Consider the following 25530-nt stretch of genomic DNA (forward strand, 5'->3'; position numbering starts at 1 on the left):
AAAAAAAAAAAAAAAAAAAAGAAAGAAAGAAACCGATGAAGAAGGAGGAAAAAGAAGAAGAGAAGGAAAATAGAAGTAATTAAATTCCAGGAGGTGTGAGAAGTTAGGCGACTCTCCTAACAATGGAAAGAGTCCTGTTAGCTCGGGAAATTGCGGTGAGACAGGGACGCTGGGGGAGAAAAAGTTTTGAAAAGATCATGAAAGCCATATGAGTCCCATTTTAACAGAAAGTGGCCATTCTCCTTGAGAAGGAAGCTTGCCAGGCCCCAGAGCTCTTTCCAGGGAAAAATGCCACACCCACATTCCCTGCAGAAAAATACAGGCCCTCTGCTGTTTCTAACTCTTACGAGGCCATTTTTCTATGTCATCTTAGTCTTCCCCTAAGTCTACTTTACTGGAACAGGACGGGTACTTCGCATAATGGCAATTGGCCAGCGGCCTCTGAGATGGCTTGGCTCCAAAGGACATCTTAATAGGGACAAAAAAGATTAACCCAACCAATCATATCTTCTCTTGTAGGGAATCTACTTTTGAGATATATAGGGAGAGTGGGCAGTTGATAGAAGCAGCAACTAGAACACAGAATATACTAAAAAAAGAAGGGACAGATAAAATAGGAAATTCTGAAAAAGAAAGGACAGGATGTGGTGACTGACCAGATATGTGACCTAAGGAGGAGCAGGAAGAATAAAGTAAACCATCAAGTTTTTAGTCTGAATGACTAGGGGAAAAGGTGGACACATGAATCAAAATGGCAGAGTCATGAGGAGGGGCAGGGAAAAGGGTAAGGCCAGTTTGGAATGTACTGAATTTGATTAGTGAGCCAACCCTCCAAATAAGGATTTTCAGCATCAGCCGGATGCCTGTGTGCATTGTAGGAGAGAGGTCAGGGCTAATGACAAAGCAATGGGGTAACCCAGGCAGGACTGATGGCTCATGTGTATACAATGGATACAGTGCCTGAGAGAACAGGGCTATAAAAGAGCGGGCTCTGTTTGGTGAAGAAAAATTAGGAAAAGGAGCCAGTGAAGATGCAAACTTGTTGACAAAAAGTTGGCAGGTTTTCTAGAAGTGTGTGGTGTCATGGCAACTGGAGTAGAAACAGCAGTGCGTGCTCATTATTGTCAAATGTTCAGGGAAGCTAAAGAGGATGAGGCTTAAGGCAGGACCATGTTTACCTGATGGCAGAGCCATATGTTTCAAGGATGTGGAGAAGGGAGCATAGACACTTCTTTCAAGGAGTTATGGCAGTGGAAGGAAGGAACTCACAACTCCATGACAAAGGGCAGGAAGTAGGTTTAAGGGAAAGTGAACCTACAGTTCTCATTTCTTTTTTAACACTAGGAGAATATTTAGCATTTTTTGTAAAGGTATCTGATTAAAGCAGAGTGAAGATGAAGGTCAGCAGTGCTGAGAAAATAAGAGACACTGAGCAAAGAATTAGGAGAATGTTATATAGCTGTGAAATTCACACTGCCCCAGCCTGTTATAAGTAGAATGAGCCCTTCAATTCAATTCAGACTTCTAGGTCATTAACACTTAGGAATCTATGGCCCTTCTAAATTTGCATGCAGTGCTCCGGTAGCTCAAGTTTTCTGTGGCCTTGATAAATATTAACAAATAAATGCAGATTGCTCCACTGCCAACTTAAACTAACGTCTTTTAATTTCACTGTACTTACTTCATGTAAAATCTTAAAAAATTATGTAATATCTTATAAAATTTCTAGAAATCAAAGATTTAAAAATTTCATCCCCTACTGTCTTCTCAAAGTATTCAAGTAACAGAATGTTCAGACTTTTCTTCTCTACTAGTTCTGATTTAAGTGTAGGTACCACATATTTATTTTTCTTTGTCTTTCCTTTTTATTACTTATGAGCACTTCTATTTTATCAAAATATTGGCCTATTAGCAACATAACTTACCTTGCATACTGAATTGCTTTGAATGTATTTGTGAGGTCTCCACCATATTGGGATGTCTGGGATGTTGCTTTAATCATTTCATCTTTGGTTTTAAAAGTGTTCAGGTTAAACACAACTCTTGGATAATTGGCATATTGAATTAACCCCACCTTCAAGAGAAAGGAAGTTTATTACAGGTTTGTCATTAAGTTATAAATCATTCCTATTTAACCAATATAATAAAAATCGAAAGTGCATTTAGACATGGGCTGATAGCTTAAGGGAATCATTTCCAACTTTTTTCTTAAGAATAGTTATTTTTCTTCCAGCGGAATAACTTCCTGGTCAGAGGCCATCAGTGCAGGGCAGCCTTACTTACTGACAAGCAAGATAATGTGCCATTTGTGTACCATTTGGTTCTCGAGAGTAATAGTTGTAGATTTTTAAGCACTGCCATATGGATGAATAGTAGCATTAAGTTCATAACAGGAAGATTCAAATGATATAAATAGATTTTCTAGTTACCAATGGATATAAACATGTAAACAATTATAAGCAGTCATGGATGGAACAGAACATATCATCAAGTGATGATAATTATATAATAAACAAAGAATTATAGTTGAATACAAGAAAAAGTGATGTGCTAATCAATGCGGTCAACATGAATGTTTTTGTTGTGCTGGATTTCCTCTAATCATAGACGTTAGAAAGAAAGCTGCTATATGTGCATTTAGGGCAGGAAGTTTCTGGTCTTCAGGGAAAATGCCATTGGAGAGAGTCTTATTCGAGAGGGCCGAGAGGCAGAACAACTTCTGACCAAGATATTTGGGCACATACCCTAATCCTTCAGATCAAGGAGGTCAGACACTTCTGTTAACGTCCTTGTTCTCAGCACTGAGATCACTCTCTATGCCTAGGATCTGGGGCTTCCAGAATCGGAATGGTGATGAGGGATCAGTGGTAAAAGGGTCTCTGAAATAGAGGTCAGTGTGTAAGGAAGGTGGGAAGGGCAAGGCCTGGATTTCTGAGTTCAATCAGCTACTTTCTCTAGGAAGGCAGTTAATTAGGCACTGGAAAAATGACAAAAAATATATTACTGAACCCTCCTCTTTAGGATAGGATGTAAGATTTGAGAGAGAGGAAAGGATCAAAAATAACTCTAAGGATTTCAAAATCTAAGGTGATAGGAAGAGAATGGTGACCCCCTGACACATAACTTCTATGTGAAAAAGATAAAGGTGGAAGAGATGATTTAAAGAAATGTGGTATAGTAGGGCTTAAAGAAAGGTCACATTTAGAACAGAAGAGAAGATACTGAGTAAAACCACCTCTCGAGACGAAGAAGATGCATCGGGATTGGAAGATAGAAGAGGAAGGCCAGGAATTCCACACAAGAGACTATTAAATACAATAAGTCACGTTATGGGGGAAACCCATTTAGAAACAGAGAAAATAAGCAGATACAGATGAAAACTTCTCTTATGAGGGCCTTAACAGTGATGCTCTCCAGAAACCAGTACTATACCTAGTCTTATTTACAGAAATTTTATTTTATTTTCTGGTGAAAGCCCACAGTGAAACCTCCAAAGTTTTGACAGATGCTAATGTCCTCTTGGTATTGAAAAGCAATGTCAATGTGGAAAATATATAACAATATTTTATAATATACTGTATAGGGAAGCAGAAAAGCAAATTTCAATATAGATAACTGGAAAGCTTGTTAGAAAAGTGTTCCAACAATTGTTGGCCCCTGGAGCACCAGATGCAACCCAGGAACTAGTAACTCTGTGAATTGATTCCTGTTGATATTGGATCAATGTCCTGCTACAACCAGGATGGCCCACGAAATAGCAGATGCAACAAGAAAGAAAGAAAGAAAAAACCCTGAAACTTAAAAAATGCCATTCAGTGTTATAAAAGCATGACGTTTCTGCTCCTGAGTTTTGCTTGCCTACCTCAGGAAGACAGAAAACCAAACTAAAGACTCTTTAAAACATAAAAAGTTATTCAGAAGTATTGAAAAGACTTGTCTTGTGTGAAAAATGGAAGGCCAGACTAGAATATGACAAAAGACTATAAAATAATAAATGGTAGAATTATACTATGAACTTACTTATAAAAATTGAAAGATAATTTTTTCACCAGTAAAGAGTAAGTAAAAGAAAGTCATCATTAGTCCAAGCGTGTGTAAAAAACTACATATTGGATTTCTAAATGTATTGATTAGTTCATGAGTTAGTGGAGGAAAAAATAAGCATCTAAAGAGGATTAAGATGCTATACACATATCTGATGCCTGAATCAGGAATAGAAATCCAAGCTTAAAGACTAGCATTAGGGGAAATCACAGATAGAATAACTCAGTGTAGCACAAATTTCAGTTAACTTTCAAGATTACCATTAAATGCCTTTAATATGGGGATCTGACAAATGCAGAGATAAAGACCTCATCTCTGATAATATTTTCTCAGAAGGAAAGCCGTGGGTTAGTGTATATATAAGGGATGTCCATACCTGTGTCTTTGTGGGGCCTATATCCAGGCCTTGCACAAATTTTTCCAAAAAGTTCTTTACTGCATCCCAGGGGTAAATACTGTTTGATTCATCACATACAACCACAACATCTATGAGGGAAGGGCAGGCTACACAGGAAATGAGGAAAGAAACATATATCCATAGGTAAGGCAAAATCACATCCACATACAAATGAGACAAAGTAAAAAAGGATGGCACTTATTGATACAATTTTTCCCCTCCTTTAATGTAAGGCATTGCTCAGACCCTCTGCACATTCATAACTTACTCTGAACTGCAGGTGAAAAGCTGGTCAGGAGCTGAAAATTGGGACTGACATCAGAGCATAACCCGGTTGTGTAAAACTGACTTCCACACTGCTGTGCCCACAGGGGACCACAGGTCTTAAAAGAAATGAAAACAATGACAAAACACATGGAAAATGTTAACCCTCCACCTCGCCATTTGTGAAACTCAGGACTGTTTCTATTCTCTTATAAGACTCTAGGAATCGTCAACTCTTGAAACTAACAAGTCAACAGTGCCTTTGAGAGAAAGTGCACTGGAGCCCACAGACGGGAGGGAGAGGGTGGCAGATGTGCTGTGCCTGGTGTCAGGCGTCTTGGGGACCGGGACACTGGGACTGTCAGTGTAGGGAGGAGCCCATCAGGTCACCCACCAAGCTCGACAAAAGGGGTACTGTCCTTCCAGAGAACACCCAGGAGAAAAATGCGTGCGAAGTTCATTTTTTGTCTCTCAGATACCTGGGTCTCAGCTGCTTCATCTGTAAAATGAGGATGATCAGACCTCCTTCTAACTTAAGGCTGCTGTGAAGATGAAATGAGTCTATAGCTATAAACACTTAGAACAGTGCTGGGTAAATAGCAAGGGATATATAATTGTTAGCCAGCATCATTATCATTGTTATTCCTTGAACATAGGCCTCCTCCTGTCCCTTCCATTTATACTCTTCAGCAGAAACCATAAGTCCTCATGTCCCCATGGGCCAGGCAGGCAGCCTGGAAGAGAGCTTCAGCCAGGTGTAGACACCATGGTGAATGAAGAGCCCACGCTTTCTGTGCAGGGCAGACCATTGTGGCTCCTGCCCGTGGGCTGGTGTGCAACAGGCCCCGTGTGGCCAGACCTCCCAAATTCTCAAGGAGAGTCAAAGAGAGAATTTTGTGTGAAAATTTAGTTAACAAAAACCTGAAACACTCTACATGCTAAACAAACACAAAGGAGGTTCATGAACTGCCAATTTTTAACTTTGTAGTTATCAAAGTATTTCTTTGAGGACTTCAGAACCCCATACTTCTGGCCCCTAGAACCTTCAGTTATCAAAGCTGGCGTTTGTCTTCTTGTGCACATCATACTCCAACTATTAATATCTCCACTGACCTGACCCCAAAGCTCTCCCTTTCAGCAGCCCTTGAATGCCAAGAACTCCTGATTAAATCACGTGGGAGACATTAGATTAAATAATATTCAAATCGTTAGATGTGAAAGGAGAAAAAATGGGGAAGAGAAGTCTGGTGATGATCTTAAAAACAAATCTATATAGTTTAACCTTATGTAAAGCTGTGGACCAATTATTAAAACTTAACTGAAAAGTGTGGACTTGCAAAAAGTGATTGGAAGAATGAAAGGGAACTTATTTGACCCACTTTAATTGTTGGTAGCTCAAAGGAGAAATAGCTGTGGTCATATTTCATGCTCAATGAACAAGGCATAGTTTTTCCCTTATAAAACTGGTTCATTTTGCCAATTAGTTAGGGGGAAATCACTATTGATGCCTTGGGTTAGTATACCGAATAAGATACCAACTCCTGATTCCTATATCCCCACCCCCAAGTTGGTTTATCTTAATCACCCTTAAAAATACTAACTCATGAAGCATTAAAAAAGATTTTTTTCTTTTAAAAGCAATGGAAAACAGCATTAAGGAGTTGAAATTAGAATATGCCAATTGTTAATGCCAGAACAACATTCCTGCTTTAAGCCCGGAACAGGATGGGACATTGTGGGAGGGAATTCTAGGCAAAGGACTGCCACACACAGAAGCCAAGAGTCAGAAACAAACAGATGTGGACGCGCACTTCGTCTGCAAAGATGTTTTAGATAATTTGCAATATGCCTAGGTTTGTGCTAAGAGCTAGAATACAAAGATAATCCTAAAGTGTTGCAAAAGAATCTTTACACTGTATCCTGGTTAAACTGTTGCACAGCATGGGGGATGGAGGGGTATGAGTGATTCTAAAAACAAAAGAGGCAAAAAACAGGTTTCTTTCCCTCCCTCCCTCCTTCCTTCTACTTGCTACATTGACTGTTAATCTCTCAAATTCTCTTGCAATTTTATTTTATAAATAAGATTTACAAAATGTTTTATTTTGCATATAAAAATCTATAGTTACACATTAAAAATCTGAAGTTACAGACTAAAAAATTTGAAGCACATTCTGTAATCCCTGTATCTTAATATGTTTTTCTTTCTTAATTTATTCAACTTTAAAAAAAAAAAGACAAAAGCAACCTTATGATAAAGACTTCAGAAGATCATAAACCAGGAAGATTCATTGCAATATTCATTTATGCATGGATCTAACACATATTATAAGCAACACTTAATTCAGTTAGTGGTACCAAGGTCTCTCTAATATCTCTCAGTAAAAATAGAATGATATTGTTCAAAATCGATTACATTTTTAGAGCAATCTGGTTATACACCCAGGCTTTTAAGTTAGCATATCAATGTAGCATGCCATAACCAATGTAAAGTTAAAGTAAGCTTTCTAAGACTATTTTAACAGGGCTATACAACTAGGTTACACCTACATGGACTGGCAGAAATGTCAAATGAGACTGGGTTTTTGTTTGCCTTTAAACACTTTTTTTTTTTTTTTTTTTTGGTGGGTGATGGTTTTCATTTTTTTACAGTTGCATCTTTTCAACAATTTTCAATGTTATTTTTTTGTTAGTCCCAAGCTCAGAAATTATTCTCTTTCAGAAAACTTCCATTTTCTTCTAGTTTTTTATATTAACTTTTTAATTCACTCAGAAGTATATTTGGATATGCAAGTTATTCACCAATTAATTGTCCCCAGACCTCTTGTTAAATAAGGCATTCTCTTTTACTGATTTGTGGTGGTCTTTTCACAGCTTTCTAGAAACTAAATGAGAGTACACATTAACATGAAATAAGATGAGATCAAGCCATGCCTTAAATAATATCAGATTGGTCAATGATTATCAGAAATGATTAAAAATAAAAGTACTTTGTAGCTTTGAAACCTACTTTCTGAATTTGCAGTACCTATCCTGAATGTTCCTACAGGAAGGAGAAAGGAGAGCTAGAATTCTGCTGTTATCAACAAATACAAAGCACATTTTCCAAGGGTAAAGAATCGGTGTTCCTTCTGATCCCTTTTTCCAAAACATTCTGTGGCAATGGTTTTACTAAATATCTTAAGACGTCTACATATCAACACATTGTTCTTTCATGTTGGCTCTCCATCTAGCATGTCTTATCCAAAATCAAGCTCAAACATTTAAACCTCAAGATTTGGCTTGCTAGGAGGGATGGTGAGAAGACACTGACTTCATACTTTCTTGAGAGGAATGAGGATTTGAAAAGTAAACACTCACGAGAAATCCTCCCGTTCCCACGTTCCTTGTCAGTGTCAAGCCAAGGCTCATGTTGGTTTTCATCTCAGTAACGTTGGAAATGCTTGTGGAAGCTTTCAAAGGGGAGAAGATTTTTAAGAGTGGTTAAATCATCATTTATTTAAAGCCATTTTTTTTCAATGTACACTCAGGTTTACATGTAGCACTGAATTTAGTGCTCGTGTTATATAATGAAGTGCATGGAAATGAGATGCCTTCAGTGATCTGGCAGCTCATTTAAATATGTGATCACATCTGCAGAATGTGATCCTAGGGGGTGGAGTCTGCAAAGGTCATGGTGGCTCCAGGTAAAGCTTTATTCTGGATCGGAAAAAAATATCCTTAAAGTGTTATCAAAGAATGCCGTATGGTAGAATCTGGCTCAAAGCAATAGTGAATGAACTTTAAAAGGAAATCATGACACTAGCATGTAGAATAATAGATAAATCTCTCCAACCTTCTCTCTCCCACTCAAATAGGGCATCATCTGCTGTATCCATTCTTGAGCTACTGAACACTGAAATTCTTCTCAATAATATCATTATTTTCTCATATCCTCTAATCTCTGCCAAGGTGTATACATATATATACACATACAGGTATACATATATATAAAATTATGCTGTTTATGTATATGTGTATACACATAAATTATGCTAAGTCATCTCCTCATATGTATATATACATATGCATAAAATTTCTAAAATAATAAAAATATATATATTAGGGGTGAGTATTCAAAAGTTTTATTATATAGTTTATCCCCCATTTCCCAGGATACCTGTTTTAAAACTTCACCCTTCTTCTCAAGCCTCCAAACTCAACCCAGATCCCATCACTCTCTACTGCAAAGAAGATAATCACACTTGAAGGATAATCTCAACTTCTCTCACCTTTACCTAAAGGTCCTTCTAGACTTCTGCCTTCTCTCTTTCCTCTGTGTTTCAGAGAAGAGAGCATTCTTCCTAAGACTCATTTTCCCAGGTACCAGAGACATTAATTCCATCCAGTTAACTTTATTCTTGACCAGTGTAGTCACTCCCTTTTTATTGCCTCCTTCCACTCTCCCTACAAATAGGATCATCTCTTTTTTTATTAGAAAAACTGTCTCTTAACCCTGCTACCTTATCAAACTATTTTCCCAATTCTCCTTCACTACTTAATTTCTGGAAACAGAGATCTACTTTTGTGGATAATTGAAACAGCAATTGCAAACAATTACAAAGAATTCCAACTGTGAATTTTTTTTTGTAGAATGAAATCATTTAGACATGACCAGAAATAAAGAGTGTTTCTCAGCACACCCAAAATCAGACCTAGTACTGATGTTTCTATACTTAATGGTTGTTTTGAGGAGGGAGAGAAGTATGGATAGCCTCAGATTTCTATAAGTAACCAGCAAAATAATCCTACATTTCGGTGGAAACTGGTCCACAGTCTGGGGATAGATGGCCCAGGAGGCAGCACATTTCCCATGCATCCATCTTTCTTAATCAGGTCATCAAACTGTGTTGGAAATTTGAATACAGTTGGGCCCCATATGACTACAGACATAAAGGCAACAAAAGCTGTCTATATCCCTTAAACACAAAACTATGATTGGTTTTGTTGTTATTTTTCAGCTGGGTATATAACAAATGAGATTTTGTTACGTGTAAAAAAATCACATTGCTAATTATAACTTACTTTGCAAATTCAGTTTTTCACATGTAGTGGTGGATAGATCAACAGGACATTTATACACATCTCCCATTCTGTTCTCAGGAAAGCCACTCCATGGTGAACCAACCAGTAACCTAGACATAGGGATTTTATTTTCCATTAGACATAAAATGTTAGCTATAGTTTCTTAAAGATAAAGCTGACCACAAAACTGTAAAAAAGAAACCAAATTTAATTTCAATTTTTAATAAGTGAACAGTTTCTATTTGCTCAGCTATAATTTGCTCTCCTTCTTTTTCTCTTAGCTGATCAAGATCATTGATGAACATCTACAGTACGGCTGTCTTGCCACATACCTGGGACGTCTGTCTAAAGCAGTTCTGTCCAACAGAAATATAATGCAAGCCATAAATGTGGGCACATATGTAATTTTAAGTTTTCTAGTGGCCACATTAATAAAACAAAAAAGCAACAGCTGAAATTAACTTAACTAATATATTTTATTTAACACAATATATCCACACTAGCATGCAATCAATATTAAAGTTATTAATGAGCTATTTGATATCCTTTTTTCCATACTAAGTGTTTGAAATTCAGTGTGTATATTTTGAGCACATATCAATGTGGACAAGTAATATTTCAAGTGTTCAGTACCCATGGGTGGCCAGTGGCTCTTTGGTCAGCATAGCTCTAAAGAATGAAACGATATTAAAAGCTAAAGTGAAAACTAACATTTGCCCAGTGCTTTCTATGCCCTAAGGACTTTTATATGTTATTTAGGGAGCAGATGAGCTATCTAAGTGGCTTTATGCTTACTCTCTATATAAGGGAACGCTCAGCAAAAATAAAGAGCAAGTGTACTGTGGGGCTCTCCTTATGTGTATCATGTTTATAGCCGGAATACAGAACACTGAGGTCAGAGACGGGTGCTAACATCTTCCCTTTGGTTAGTTCACTTCCTACAGAGTTTTTCCAGTAAGAGACTATGCATTTCCCTGTAGAACCACTCACTCGACATTTCTGGCCACAGAAGAATGGACAGAAAGAGTCCATGTAACAGCCTGATCTTTAGAAACTCCCGTAGGTTAATTACTCAGCAGCATCCAGTGACTAAGGAAGCATATTTGACTCAACATTTTTGCCTTGTCAAAGTTGGGAAGGATTAGATTATTGATCTATGAAACTTAAATTTTTTCATGAGGCTTCTGTCTAAATATTTTAACATTATTGATTAAACAACATGTGCCCAATTAAGTGCTCCAGTGGATAAAAAAGTTTAAGGTACATTTCTACTAACAGTAAAACTGTTTAAAATATATAACAAGTAAAATAATAATCATACAGGGCTTCCCTGGTGGCGCAGTGGTTGAGAGTCCGCCTGCCGATGCAGGGGACATGGGTTCGTGCCTCGGTCCGGGAAGATCCCACATGCCGCAGAGCAGCTGGGCCCGTGAGCCATGGCCACTGAGCCTGTGCGTCTGGAGCCTGTGCTCCGCAACGGGAGAGGCCACAACAGTGAGAGGCCCGCGTACCATAAAACAAAACAAAACAAAAATAATAATCATACAAATGAGTAGAAAGATATGAATAAGTTCCCCCTCCTGAAAAAAAGTAAAATGGTCTAAGGAAGCAAAAATGGACATCAAAGGATGAGGCTGGTAGTCAGCATTCTTAACAGAGGGAACACCATGAACAATCATGGAAAGAGGAAAATACAAATTATTTTGAAAGCGAGTTAATGATTCAGTAATAGTCTTCTCCCCTTATTCATCTTACACAATTATTTTCAAACTAATATTTTATAGAGCATTCTAGAATACTTTTTTTGAATATTCGTTTTATTCATTTTCTTTATTTTTTTTGGCTGTGTCAGTTCTTAGTTCTGGCACACGAGATCTTTGCTGAGGCATTCAGGATCTTTCGTTACAGTGCGTGGCTCTTCATTGCGGTGCGCGGGCTTCTCTCTAGTTGCGTCGTGCAGGTTTTCTCTCTCTAGTTGTGGTGTGCAGGCTCCAGGGTGCATGGGCTCTGTGGTTTGCAGCACGCAGGCTCTCTTGTTGAGGTACACAAGCTCAGTAGTTGTGGCACAAGGGCTTAGATGCCCAGCTGCATGTGGGATCTTAGTTCCCCAACCAGGGACTGAACGTGCGTCCCCTGCATTGGAAGGCAGATTCTTTACCACTGGACCACCAGGGAAGTTCCTAGAATACTTTAAAACAGCTAACTTTGATTAAGGTTAGAGTTGAAAGTTTTTGTCTTCTTCTGAGCAGATACTTTACCTAATTTAAATACTGTTAAAATACTGCCTATAGAAACCATCAACAAAACAAAAAGACAACCTACTGAATGGGAGAAAATATTTGCAAATGATAAGAATGATAAGGGGTTAATATACAAAATATATAAACAGCTCATACAACTCAACATCAAAGAAAAGAAAACAATTAAAAACAAGGGGAGGGAGGAACTTCAAGATGGTGGAGGAGAAAGACGTGGAGATCACCTTCCTTCCATAACTACATCAAAAATACACCTACATGTGGAAGAACTCCTACAGAGCACCTACTGAACGCTTGCAGAAGACCTCAGACTTCCCAAAAGGCAAGAAACTTCCCACGTACCTGGGTAGGGCAAAAGAAAAAAGAAAAAACAGAGACAAAAGGATAGGGACAGGACCTGCACCAGTGGGAGGGAGCCGTGAAGGAGGAAAAGTTTCCACACACTAGGAAGCCCCTTCACTGGTGGGGATGGAGGGTGGGCAGCGGGGGAAGCTTCGGAGTCATGGAGGACAGCACAGCAACAGGGGTGCGGAGGGCAAAGCGGACAGATTCCCGCACAGAGGATCGGTGCCGACCGGCACTCACCAGCCCGAGAGGCTTGTGTGCTCAACCACTGGGTCGGGTGGGGGCTGGGAGCTGAGGCTCGGGCTTCAGAGGTCAGAGCCCAGGGACGGGACTGGGGGTGGCTGCATGAACACAGCCTGAAGGGGGCTAGTGCACCACAGCTAGCCGGAAGGGAGTCTGGGAAAAAGTCTGGATTTGCCTAAGAGGCAAGAGACCATTGTTTCTGAGTGTGCGAGGAGAGGGGATTCAGAGCACCGCCTAAATGAACCTCAGAGACAGGCATGAGCCACGGCTATCAGCGCGGACACCAGCGACAGACATGAAATACTAACGCTGCTGCTGCAGCCACCAAGAAGCCTATGTGCAAGCACGGGCCACTATCCACACCTCCCGTCCTGGGAGCCTGTGCAGCCCACCACTGCCAGGGTTCCGCGATCCACGGACAACTTCCCTGGGAGAACACACAGCGTTCCTCAGGCTGTTGCAATGTCTCGCCGGCCTCTGCCACCGCAGGCTCACCCTGCATTCCAGTTATAACTACCATACCCCTCCCTTCCCCTGGCCTGAGTGAGCCAGAGCCCCAGAATCATTGCTCCCTTAACACCCTCCTGTCTGGGTGAAGAACAGATGCCAAAGGGCGACCTACCTGCAGAGGCAGGGGGAAATCCAAAGCTGAACCCCAGGAGCTGTGCAAACAAAGAAGAGAAAGGGAAATCTCTCCATGCAGCATGAGGAGCTGCGGATTAAATCTCCACAATCAACTTGATGTACCCTGAATCTGTGGAATACCTGAATAGAAAACGAATCATCCCAAAACTGAGGGGGTGGACTTTGGGAGCAACTGTAGACTTGGGGTTTGCTTTCTGTGTCTAATTTGTTTCTACGTTTATGTTTATCTTAGTTTAGTATTTACAGCTTATTATCATTGGTAGATTTGTTTACTGATTTGTTTGCTCTCTTCTTTTTTATATATATATATGTATATATATTTTTCTTTTTCTCTTTTTGTGATTGTGTATCTGTATGCTTCCTTGTGTGATTTTGTCTGAATAGGTTTGCTTTTACCATCTGTCCTAGGGTTCTTTCTGTCCATTTCTTTTTAGTATAGTTTTTAGTGGCTTTTTTTTATGGTGGATTTGTTTGCGGGATTGGTTGCTCTCTTTCTTTTTTTAACTTTTTATTTATTTATTTTAGTTTTTTTTTATTTTAATAACTTTAATTTTATTTTTTCTTTCTTTCTTTCCTCCCTTTTCTTCTGAGCCGTGTGGCTGACAGGGTCTTAGTGTTCCACCCAGGTGTCAGGCCTGAGCCTCTGAGGTGGGAGAGCCAAGTTCAGGACACTGGTCCACCAGAGACTTCCTGGCCCCTCATAATATCTATCGGTGAGAGCTCTCCCAGAGATCTCCATCTCAATGCTAAGACCCAGCTCCACTCAACAATCAGTAAGCTCCAGTGCTGGATATCCCATGCCAAACAACTAGCAAGACAGGAACACACCACCACCCATTAGCAGAGAGGCTGCCTAAAATCCTAAGTCCACAGACACCCCAAAACACACCACTGGACGTGGTCCTGCCCACCAGAAAGACAAGATCCAGACTCACCCATCAGAACACAAGCACAAGTCCCCTCTACCAGGAAGCCTACACAGCCCACTGAACCAAACTTACCCACTGGGGGCAGACACCATAAACAATGGGAACTATGAACCTGTAGCCTGTTCAAAGGAAACCCCAAACACAGTAAGTTAAGCAAATTAAGATAGAGAAATACACAGCAGATGACGGAGCAAGGTAAAAACCCACCAAACAAATGAAGAGGAAATATGCAGTCTACCTCAAAAAGAATTCAGAGTAATGATAGCAAAGATGATCCGAAATCTTGGAAATAGAATGGAGAAAATACAAGAAACGTTTAAACAGGGACCTAGAAGAACTAAAGAGCAAACAAACAATGATGAACAACACAATAAATGAAATTAAAAATTCTCTAGAAGGAATCAATAGCAGAATAACTGAGGCAGAAGAATGGATAAGTGACCTGGATGATAAAATAGTGGAAATAACTACTGCAGAGCAGAATAAAGAAAAAGAATGAAAAGAATTTAGGGCAGTCTCGGAGACCACTGGGACAACATTAAATGCACCAACATTCCAGTTATAGGGGTCCCAGAAGATGAAGTGAAAAAGAAAAGGACTGAGAAAATATTTTGAAGAGATTACAGTTGAAAACTTCCCTAATATGGGAAAGGAAATAGTCAATCAAGTCCAGGAAGTGCAGAGAGTCCCATACAGGATAAATCCAAGGAGAAACATGCCAAGACACATAGTAATCAAACTATCAAAAATTAAATACAAGAAAAAATATTAAAAGCAGCAAAGGAAAATCAACAAATAACATACAAGGGAATCCCCATAATGTTAACAGCTGATCTTTCAGAAGAAACTCTATAAGCCAGAAGGGAGTGGTAGGACATATTTAAAGTGATGAAAGGGAAAAATGTACAACCAAGATTACTTTACCCAGTAAGGATCTCGTTCAGATTTGATGGAGAAATTAAAACTTTTACAAACAAGCAAAAGCTAAGAGAATTCAGCACCACCAAAGCAGCTTTACAACAAATGCTAAAGGAACTTCTCTAGGCAGGAAACACAAGAGAAGGAAAAGACCTACAACAACAAACCAAAAACAATTAAGAAAATGGTAATAGGAACAGACATATGGATAATTACCTTAAAAGCAAACGGATTAAATGCTCCAACCAAAAGACACAGACTGGTTGAATGAATACAAAAACAAGACCCATATATATGCTGTCAACAAGAGACCCAACTCAGACGTAGGGACACATAGAGACTGAAAGTGAGGGGATGGAAAAAGATATTCCATGCAAATGGAAATCAAAAGAAAGCTGAAGTAGCAATTCTCATATCAGACAAAATAGACTTTAAAACAAAGACTATTACAAGAGACAAGGACACTATATAATGATCAAGGAATCAATCCAAGAAGAAGATATAACAATTGTAAATACTTATGCACCCAACACAGGAGCACCTCAATACATAAGGCAAATACTAACAGCCATAAAAGGGGAAATCGACAGTAACACAAACAGAGTAGGGGACTTTAACACCCCACTTTCATCAATGGACAGATCATCCAAAATGAAAATAAATAAGGAAACACAAGCCTTAAAGGATAAATTAAAAAAGATGGACTTAATTGATATTTATAGGACATTCCATCCAAAAAAAACAGAATACACATTTTTCTCAAGTGCTCACGGAACATTCTCCAGGATAGATCATATATTGGGTCACAAATCAAGCCTTGGTAAATTTAAGAAAATTGAAATCGTATCAAGTACCTTTTCTGACCACAACGCTATGAGCCAATATATCAATTACAGGAAAAGATCTGTAAAAAATACAAACACATGGAGGCTAAACAATACATTAGTTAATAACAAAGTGATCACTGAAGAAATCAAAGAGGAAATCAAAAAATACCTAGAAACAAATGAAAATGGAGACACAACGACCCAAAACCTATGGGATACAGCAAAAGCAGTTCTAAGAGGGAATTTTATAGCAATACAATCCCACTTTAAGAAACAGGAAACGACACAAATAAACAACCTAAACTTGCCCCTAAAGCAATTAGAGAAAGAAGAACAAAAGAACCCCCAAAGTTAGCAGAAGGAAAGAAATCATAAAAATCAGATCAGAAATAAATGAAAAAGAAATGAAGGAAACGATACCAAAGATCAATAAAACTAAAAGCTGGTTCTTTGAGAAGATAAACAAAATTGATAAACCATTAGCCAGACTCATCAAGAAAAACAGGGAGAAGACTCAAATCAATAGAATTAGAAATGAAAAAGGAGAAGTAACAACTGACACTGCAGAAATACAAAGGATCATGAGAGATTACTACAAGCAACTCTATGCCAATACAATGGACAACCTGGAAGAAATGGACAAATTCTTAGAAATGCATAACCTGCCAAGACCGAACCAGGAAGAAAGAGAAAATATGAACAGACCAATCACAAGCACTGAAATTGAAACTGTGACTTAAAATCTTCCAAGAAACAAAAGCCCAGGACCAGATGGCTTCACAGGCAAATTCTATCAAACATTTAGAGAAGAACGAACAGCTATCCTCAAACTCTTCTAAAATATAGCAGAGGGAGGAACACTCCCAAACTAATTCTAAGAGGCCACCTTCACCCTGACACCAAAACCAGACAGAGACGTCACAAAGAAAGAAAACTGCAGGCCAATATCACTGATGAACATAGATGCAAATATCCTCAACAAAATTCTAGCAAACAGAATCCAACAGCACATTAAAAGGATCATACACCATGATCAAGTGGGGTTTATTCCAGGAATGCAAGGATTCTTCAATATATGCAAATCTATCAATGTGATTAACCATATTAACAAATTGAAGGAGAAAAACCATATGATCATCTCAATAGATGCAGAGAAAGCTTTTGACAAAATTCAACACCCATTTATGATAAAAACCCTGCAGAAAGTAGGCATAGAGGGAACTTTCCTCAGCATAATAAAGGCCACATGACAAAACCACAGCCAACATCGTCCTCAATGGTGAAAAACTGAAAGCATTTCCACTAAGATCAGGAACAACACAGAGTTGACCACTCTCACCACTCTTATTCAACATAGTTTTGCAAGTTTTAGCCACAGCAATCAGAGAAGAAAAAGAAATAAAAGGAATCCGTACTGGAAAAGTAGAAGTAAAGCTGTCACTGTTTGCAGATGACATGATACTATACATAGAGAATCCTAAAGATGCTACCAGAAAACTACTAGAGCTAATCAATGAATTTGGTAAAGTAGCAGGATACAAAATTAATGCACAGAAATCTCTGGCATTCCTATACACTAATGATGAAAAATCTGAAAGTGAAATCAAGAAAACACTCCCATTTACCATTGCAACAAAAAGAATAAAATATCTAGGAATAAACCTACCTAAGGAGACAAAAGACCTGTATGCAGAAAATTATAAGACACTGATGAAAGAAATTAAAGATGATACAAACAGATGGAGAGATATACCATGTTCTTGGATTGGAAGAATCAACATTGTGAAAATGACTCTACTACCCAAAGCAATCTATAGATTCAATGCAATCCCTATCAAACTACCACTGGCATTTTTCACAGAACTAGAACAAAAAATTTCACAATTTGTATGGAAACACAAAAGACCCCGAATAGCCAAAGCAATCTTGAGAACAAAAAATGGAGCTGGAGGAATCAGGCTCCCTGACTTCAGACTATACTACAAAGCTACAGTAATCAAGACAGTATGGTACTGGCACAAAAACAGAAAGATAGATCAATGGAACAGGATAGAAAGCCCAGAGATAAACCCATGCACATATGGTCACCTTATCTTTGATAAAGGTGGCAGGAATGTATACAGTGGAAAAGAGAGCCTCTTCAATAAGCGGTGCTGGGAAAACTGGACAGGTACACGTAAAAGTATGAAATTAGAACACTCCCTAACACTATACACAAAAATAAACTCATAATGGATTAAAGACCTAAATGTAAGGCCCGACACTATCAAACCCTTAGAGAAAAACATAGGCAGAACACTCTATGACGTAAATCACAGCAAGATCCTTTTTGACCCACCTCCTAGAGAAATGGAAATAAAAACAAAAATAAACAAATGGGACCTAATGAAACTTCAAAGCTTTTGCACAGCAAAGGAAACCATGAACAAGACCAAAAGACAACCCTCAGAATGGGAGAAAATATTTGCAAATGAAGCAACTGACAAAGGATTAATCTCCAAAATTTATAAGCAACTCGTGCAGCTCAATAACAAAAAAACAAACAACCCAAACCAAAAATGGCCAGAAGACCTAAATAGACACTTCTCCAAAGAAGATATACAGATTGCCAAAAAACATATGAAAGAGTGCTCAATATCATTAATCATTAGAGAAATGCAAATCAAAACTACAAAGAGATATCATCTCACACTGGTCAGAATGGCCATCATCAAAAAATCTAGAAACAATAAATGCTGGAGAGGGTGCGGAGAAAAGGGAACCCTCTTGCACTGTTGGTGGGAATGTAAATTGATACAGCCACTATGGAGAACAGTATGGAGGTTCCTTATAAAACTAAAAATAGAACTACCATACGACCCAGCAATCCCACTACTGGGCATATACCCTGAGAAATCCATAATTCAAAAAGAGTTGTGTACCAAAATGTTCACTGCAGCTCTATTTATAATAGCCAGGAGATGGAAGAGACCTAAGTGTCTATCATCAGATGAATGGATAAAGAAGATGTGACACATATATACAATGGAATATTACTCAGCCAAAGAAGAAATGAAATTGAGTTATTTGTAGTGAGGTGGATGGACCTAGAGTCTGTCATACAGAGTGAAGTATGTCAGAAAGAGAAAGACAAATACCGTATGCTAACAAATTATATGGAATCGAAGAAAAAAAAAAGTCATGAAGAACCTAGGGGTAAGATGGGAATAAAGACACAGACCTAGTAGGGAATGGACTTGAGGATATGGGGAGGGGGAGGGGTAAGCTGTGACAAAGTGAGAGAGTGGCATGGACATATATACACTACCAAACATAAAATAGATAGCTAGTGGGAAGCAGCCACATAACACAAGGAGATCAGCTCAGTGGTTTGTGAGCACCTAGAGGGGTGGGAAAGGGAGGGTGGGAGGGAGGGAGACCAGGAGGGAAGATGTATGGGAACATATGTATAACTAGTTCACTTTGTTATAAAGCAGAAACTAACACACCATTGTAAAGCAATTATACTCCAATAAAGATGTTAAAAAAAAAAAAGGAAACTACATAATGATCAAGCGATCAATCCAGGAACAAGATATAACAATTGTAAATATATATGCACCCAACATAGGAGCACCTCAATACATAAGGCAAATGCTAACAGCAATAAATGGGGAAAACGACAGTAACACAGTAACAGTAGGGGGCTTTAACACCCCACTTTCACCAATGGACAGATCATCTAAGATGAAAATAAATAAGGAAACACAAGCTTTAAATGACACATTAAACAAGATGGACTTAATTGTTATTTATAGGACATTCCATCCAAAACCAACAGAATATACTTTCTTCTCAAATGCTCATGGAACATTCTCCAGGACAGACCATATCGTGGGTCACAAATGAAGCCTTGGTAAACTTAAGAAAATTGAAAACATATCAAGTATCTTTTCTGACCACAATGCTGTAAGACTAGATATCAATTACAGGAAAAAAAACTTTAAAAATACAAACACATGGAGGCTAAACCATACACTACTAAATAACCAAGAGGTCCCTGAGGAAATCAAAATATATCTAGAAACAAATGACAATGAAAACACGACAACCCAACACCTATGGGATGCAGCAAAAGCAGTTCTAAGAGGGAAGTATCTAGCAATACAATCCTACCTCAAGAAACAAGAAAAATCTCAAATAAACAACCTAAATTTACACCTAAAGCAATTAGAGAAAGAAGAACAAAAAAACCCCAAAGTTAGCCCAAGGAAAGAAGTCATAAAGATCAGATCAGAAATAAATGAAAACGAAATGAAGGAAATGATAGCAAAAGCAATAAAACTAAAAGGTGGTTCTCTGAGAAGATAAATAAAATTGATAAACCATTAGCCAGACTCATCAAGAACAAAAGGGAAAAGACTCAAATCAACAGAATTAGAAATGAATAAGAAGTAAGAACTGACACTGCAGAAATACAAAGGATCATGAGAGATTACTACAAGCAACTATATGCCAATAAAATGGATAACCTGGAAGAAATGGACAAATTCTTAGAAAAGCACAATCTTCTGAGACTGAACCAGGAAGAAATAGAAAATATGAACAGACCAATCACAAGCACTGAAATTGAAACTATGATTAAAAATCTTCCAGCAAACAAAAGCCCAGGACCAGATGGCTTCACAGGCCAATTTTATCAAACATTTAGAGAAGAGGTAACACCTATCCTTCTCAAACTCTTCCAAAATACAGCAGAGCGAGGAACACTCCCAAACTCATTCGATGAGGTCACCATTACCCTGATACGAAAACCAGACAAAGATGTCACAAAAAAACGACAACTACAGGCCCATAGCACTGATGAACATAGGTGCAAAAATCCTCAACAAAATGCTAGCAAACAGATTCCAACAGCACACTAAAAGGATCATACACCATGATCAAGTGGGGTTTATCCCAGGAATGCAAGGATTCTTCAATATATGCAAATCAATGTGATAAACCATATTAACAAAATTGAAGGAGAAAAAGCAAATGATCATCTCAATAGATGCAGAAAAAGCTTTTGACAAAATTCAACACCCATTTATGATAAAAACCCACCAGAAAGTAGGCATAGAGGGAACTTACCTCAACATAATAAAGGCCACATGACAAACCCAGAGCCAACGTCATTCTCAATGGTGAAAAACTGAAACCATTTCCTCTAAGATCAGGAACAAGACAAGGTTGCCCACTCTCACCACTATTATTCAACACAGTCTGGAAGTCCTAGCCACGGTAATCAGGGAAGAAAAAGAAATTAAAGGAATCCAAATCAGAAAAGAAGAAGTAAAACTGTCACTCTTAGCAGATGACATGACACTATTCACAGAGAATCCTAAAGATGTTACCAGAAAACTACTAGAGCTATCAATGAATTTGGTAAAGTAGCAGGATACAAAATTAATGTACAGAAATCTCTTGCATTTCTAAACACTAATGATGAAAAATCTGAAAGAGAAATTAAGGAAACACTCCCATTTACCACTGCAACAAAAAGAATAAAATACCTAGGAATAAAACTATCTAGGTAGACCTGTATGCAGAAAACTGTAAGACACTGATGAAAGAAACTAAAGACGATACAGACAGATGGAGATATATACCATGTTCTTGGATTGGAAGAATCAACACTGTGAAAATGACTATACTATGGGATTCAGTGCAATCCCTATCAAACTACCGATGGCATTTTTCACAGAACTAGAACAAAAAATTGCACAATTTGCATGGGAACACAAAAGATCCCAAATAGCCAAAGCAATCTTGAGAAAGAAAAACAGAGCTCAAGGAATCAGGCTCCCAGACTTCAGACTATACTACAAAGCTACAGTAATCAAGAGAGTATGGTACTGGCACAAAAACAGAAATAAAGATCAATGGAACAGGATAGAAAGCCCAGAGATAAACCCACGCACATATGGTCACCTTATCTTTGACAAAGGAGGCAAGGATATACAATGTAGAAAAGAAACCCTCTTCAATAAGTGGTGCTGGGAAAACAGGATAGCTACATGTAAAAGAGTGAAATTAGAACACTACCTAACACTATACACAAAAATAAACTCAAAATGGATTAGACCTAAATGTAAGACACTATAAAACTCTTAGAGGAAAATATAGGCAGAACACTGTATGACTTAAATCACATCAAGATCCTTTTCGACCCACCTCCTGGAGAAATGGAAATAAAAACAAAAATATACAAATGGGACCTAATGAAATTTAAAAGCTTTTGCACAGCAAAGTAAACCATAGAGGAGATGAAAAGACAACCCTCAGAATGGGAGAACATATTTGCAAACGAAGCAACTGACAAAGGATTAATCTCCAAAATTTACAAGCAGCTCATGCAGTTCAACATCAAAGAACAAACAACCCAATCCAAAAATGGGCAGAAGAGCTAAATAGACATTTCTCCAAAGAAGATATACAGATTGTCAACAAACACATGAAATGATGCTCAACATCACTAATCATTAGAGAAATGATCAAAACTACAATGAGGTATCACCTCACAGTGATCAGAATGGTCATCATCAAAAAAATCTACAAAATATCTACAAACGATAAATGCTGGAGAGGGTGTGGAGAAAAGGGAACCCTCCTATGCTGTTGGTGGGAATGTAAATTGACACAGCCACTATGGAGAACACTATGGCGCTTCCTTAAAAAACTAAAAATAGAATTACCATACGACCCAGCAATCCCACTACTGAGCATATATCCTGAGAAAACCATAATTCTAAAAGAGACACATACCACACTGTTCACTGCAGCACTGTTTACAATAGCCAGGTCATGGAAACAACCTAAGTTTCCATTGACAGATGAATGGATAAAGAAGGTGTGGCACATATATACAATGGAATATTATTCAGCTATAAAAAGAAACGAAATTGAGTTATTTGTTGTGAGGTGGATGGACCTAGAGTCTATCATACAGAGTGAAGTAAGTCAGAAAGAGAAAAACAACTACCATAAGCTAACGCATACATATGGAATCTAAAAATAAATAAATAAATAAAAATAGTTCTGAAGAACCTAGGGGCAGGACAGGAATCAAGACGCAGACATAGAGAATGGACTTGAGGACACGGGGAGGGGGAAGGGTAAGCTGGGACGAAGTGAGAGAGTGGCATGGACATATATACACTACCAAACGTAAACTAGATAGCTTGCGGGAAGCAGCCACATAGCACAGGGAGATCAGCTCAGTGCTTTGTGATCACCTAGAGGGGTGGGATAGGGAAGGTGGGAGGGAGACGCAAGAGGGAGGGGATATGGGGATATATGTATATGTACAGCTGATTCGCTTTGTTATACAGCAGCACCTAACACACCATTGTAAAGCAATTATACTCCAAAAAAGACGTTTTAAAAAAAAAGGGCAGAAGACCTGAATAAACACTTTTCCAAAGACATACAGATGGCCAATAGGCACACGGAAAGATCCTTAACATCATCAATCATCAGAGAAATGCAAATTAAAACCACAATGAAATAGCACTTCACACCTGTCAGAATAGCTATCATCAAAAACACCGCAAATAACAAATGTTGGTGAGGATTTGGAGAAAAGAGAACCCCTGTACACTCTTGGTGGGAATGTAAATTGGTGCAGCCGCTATGGAAAACAGTATGGAGGTTTCTCAAAAAACTAAAAATAGAACTACCATATGACCCAGCAATTCTATTTCTGGGTATTTATCTGGGGAAAAAACAAAAACAAGAACAAAAAACCCCACTAATTTGAAAAGATATGTGCACCCCAATGTTCAAAGCAGCATTTTTTACAATTTCCAAGATATGAAAGCAACCTAAGTGTCCATCAACAGATGAATGGATAAAGAAGATGTGTTCACACACACACACACACACACACACACACACAGGAATACTATTTAGCCATAAAAAATGAATGAGATTTTGCCATTTGCAACAACATGAATGAACTTGGAGGGTATTATGCTTAGCGAAATAAGTCAGACAAAGAAAGACAAATACTGTATGATATCACTTCTATGTGGACTCTAAAAAGTAAAACACACTTGTGAATACAACAAAAAAGAAACAGACTCACAGATACAGAGAACAAACTAGTGGTTACCAGGGCAGGGAGGGAAGGGAGGAGGGGCAATATAGGGGTAGAGGATTAAGAGGCACAAATTACTATGTATAAATAAATAAGCTATTAAGGATATATAGTACAACACAGGGAATACAGTCAATATTTTATAATAACTATAAATGGAACATAACCTTTAAAAATTGTGAACCACAATCTGTATACCTGAAATACAAATAGAAGTAGGAATTGAAATATTGGCTATTAGTAAATCCCAATATTCACTTTAATGGAGGGAGAGAATCATAGAGCAGGATTTGAAGTGCATGTTTGAACATATCTGATGTTCTTCAAATTCATGACAACTCAGATGAAGTTAGGAAACTTATGAAGACTCTGAATTGTAAAAACTATCTTCCAGCAGCTCGATTTTTCTCCATTTGTACAAATCTCTGGTCTTCATTCCATAGTGGAACCACACAGTATTACCTCTGATCTTTGTGTGCAGGATACATCTTAAAATTTAAGAAAGAAAGAAAGAGACTGAAAAAGAATACACACACACACACACACACACACACACACACACACACACATTTAATCACTTTGCTGTAACACCTGAAACTAACAACATTATAAATTAACTATATGTCAATAAAAATTTCTTTAATAAAGAAAGAAAGAGATAATCTGGCCCTTGCTTACTTTTCCAGCCCTGTTTTCTCCTGGTACATTCCTGAAATTCTGTATTTTAGTCATTAGACTCTGATCTGGTGGAGGAGCTGAGTTCTTCTTGCTTCTAAACCTTCACACATGCTGTTCCCTGCCTGGGAAATTCTGCTCATTAGTTATGTCTCCCATTAGACAACCACTTCTTCCAGGAAGTCACCTGGTCCTTCCACATTTGAGCAAGGTGGATTTCCTGAAGACTTTCATAGCCTCTGAGCTTTCCCTGTCCCAGTTTTCATCACGTTACCCTGAAAGTCCTTGCCTCCTGACTAAATCCCCCCTAGAGAGGAAAAGTCCATGGGGACTAGGAATTGAGACTACAGCACTGAGTGACTAGGTGTTGAACAAATGAATGAAAACACAAGTGAACAAACGAATGGATGATTCTACATTATTCTTTAAAAATTTGTATTGGAGTACAGTTGATTTACAATGTTGTGCTGATTCTACATTATTACCTAAGAGAATTCTCTTACTTGAGGAAAAGTTGAGTAGAAAATTTTTAGTTCCGTTTTTATTGAGGAGCATTTCTTTCTGTCCAAATTGAAGAAAAAATGGACAAACAAGAAGAGGTGAAAAAACTCCACCAAGCTGAGAGGAAAGCATTATATGGTCACTGTTCTGTCTGCTGTTCCTGATTCAGTCTCCACATATCCATGATGCGTCTACCTTGTGTCTTTATTTTTTAAACAAAAGCTGACTGAGGAGTCTGTAGGGAACAACATAGCACCTGATAGCAAGGAACTGTAATAGGAAGTGTGGCTTTGCACCTTTACAT

The 25530-nt window shown here is 38.3% G+C and overlaps 1 protein-coding gene across 1 annotated transcript in view; it reads right to left on the minus strand.

Annotated features, from left to right (window-relative positions):
• Positions 1 to 25530, minus strand: part of ITGA2 (integrin subunit alpha 2) — a 107608-nt gene that overhangs the window by 44046 nt on the left and 38032 nt on the right. The window contains exons 3-7 of the mRNA XM_007457199.1: positions 9767 to 9876; positions 8063 to 8154; positions 4710 to 4824; positions 4421 to 4548; positions 1926 to 2074 (exon numbers count right to left, since the gene is read on the minus strand). Coding sequence (XP_007457261.1) covers positions 1926 to 2074; positions 4421 to 4548; positions 4710 to 4824; positions 8063 to 8154; positions 9767 to 9876 — 594 coding nt within the window. The remainder of the gene's footprint in view (positions 1 to 1925; positions 2075 to 4420; positions 4549 to 4709; positions 4825 to 8062; positions 8155 to 9766; positions 9877 to 25530) is intronic.

The sequence above is a fragment of the Lipotes vexillifer genome, unplaced genomic scaffold (assembly GCF_000442215.2).
Source record: "Lipotes vexillifer unplaced genomic scaffold, Lipotes_vexillifer_v1.1 scaffold208, whole genome shotgun sequence".
Taxonomy (NCBI): Eukaryota; Metazoa; Chordata; class Mammalia; order Artiodactyla; family Lipotidae; genus Lipotes; species Lipotes vexillifer.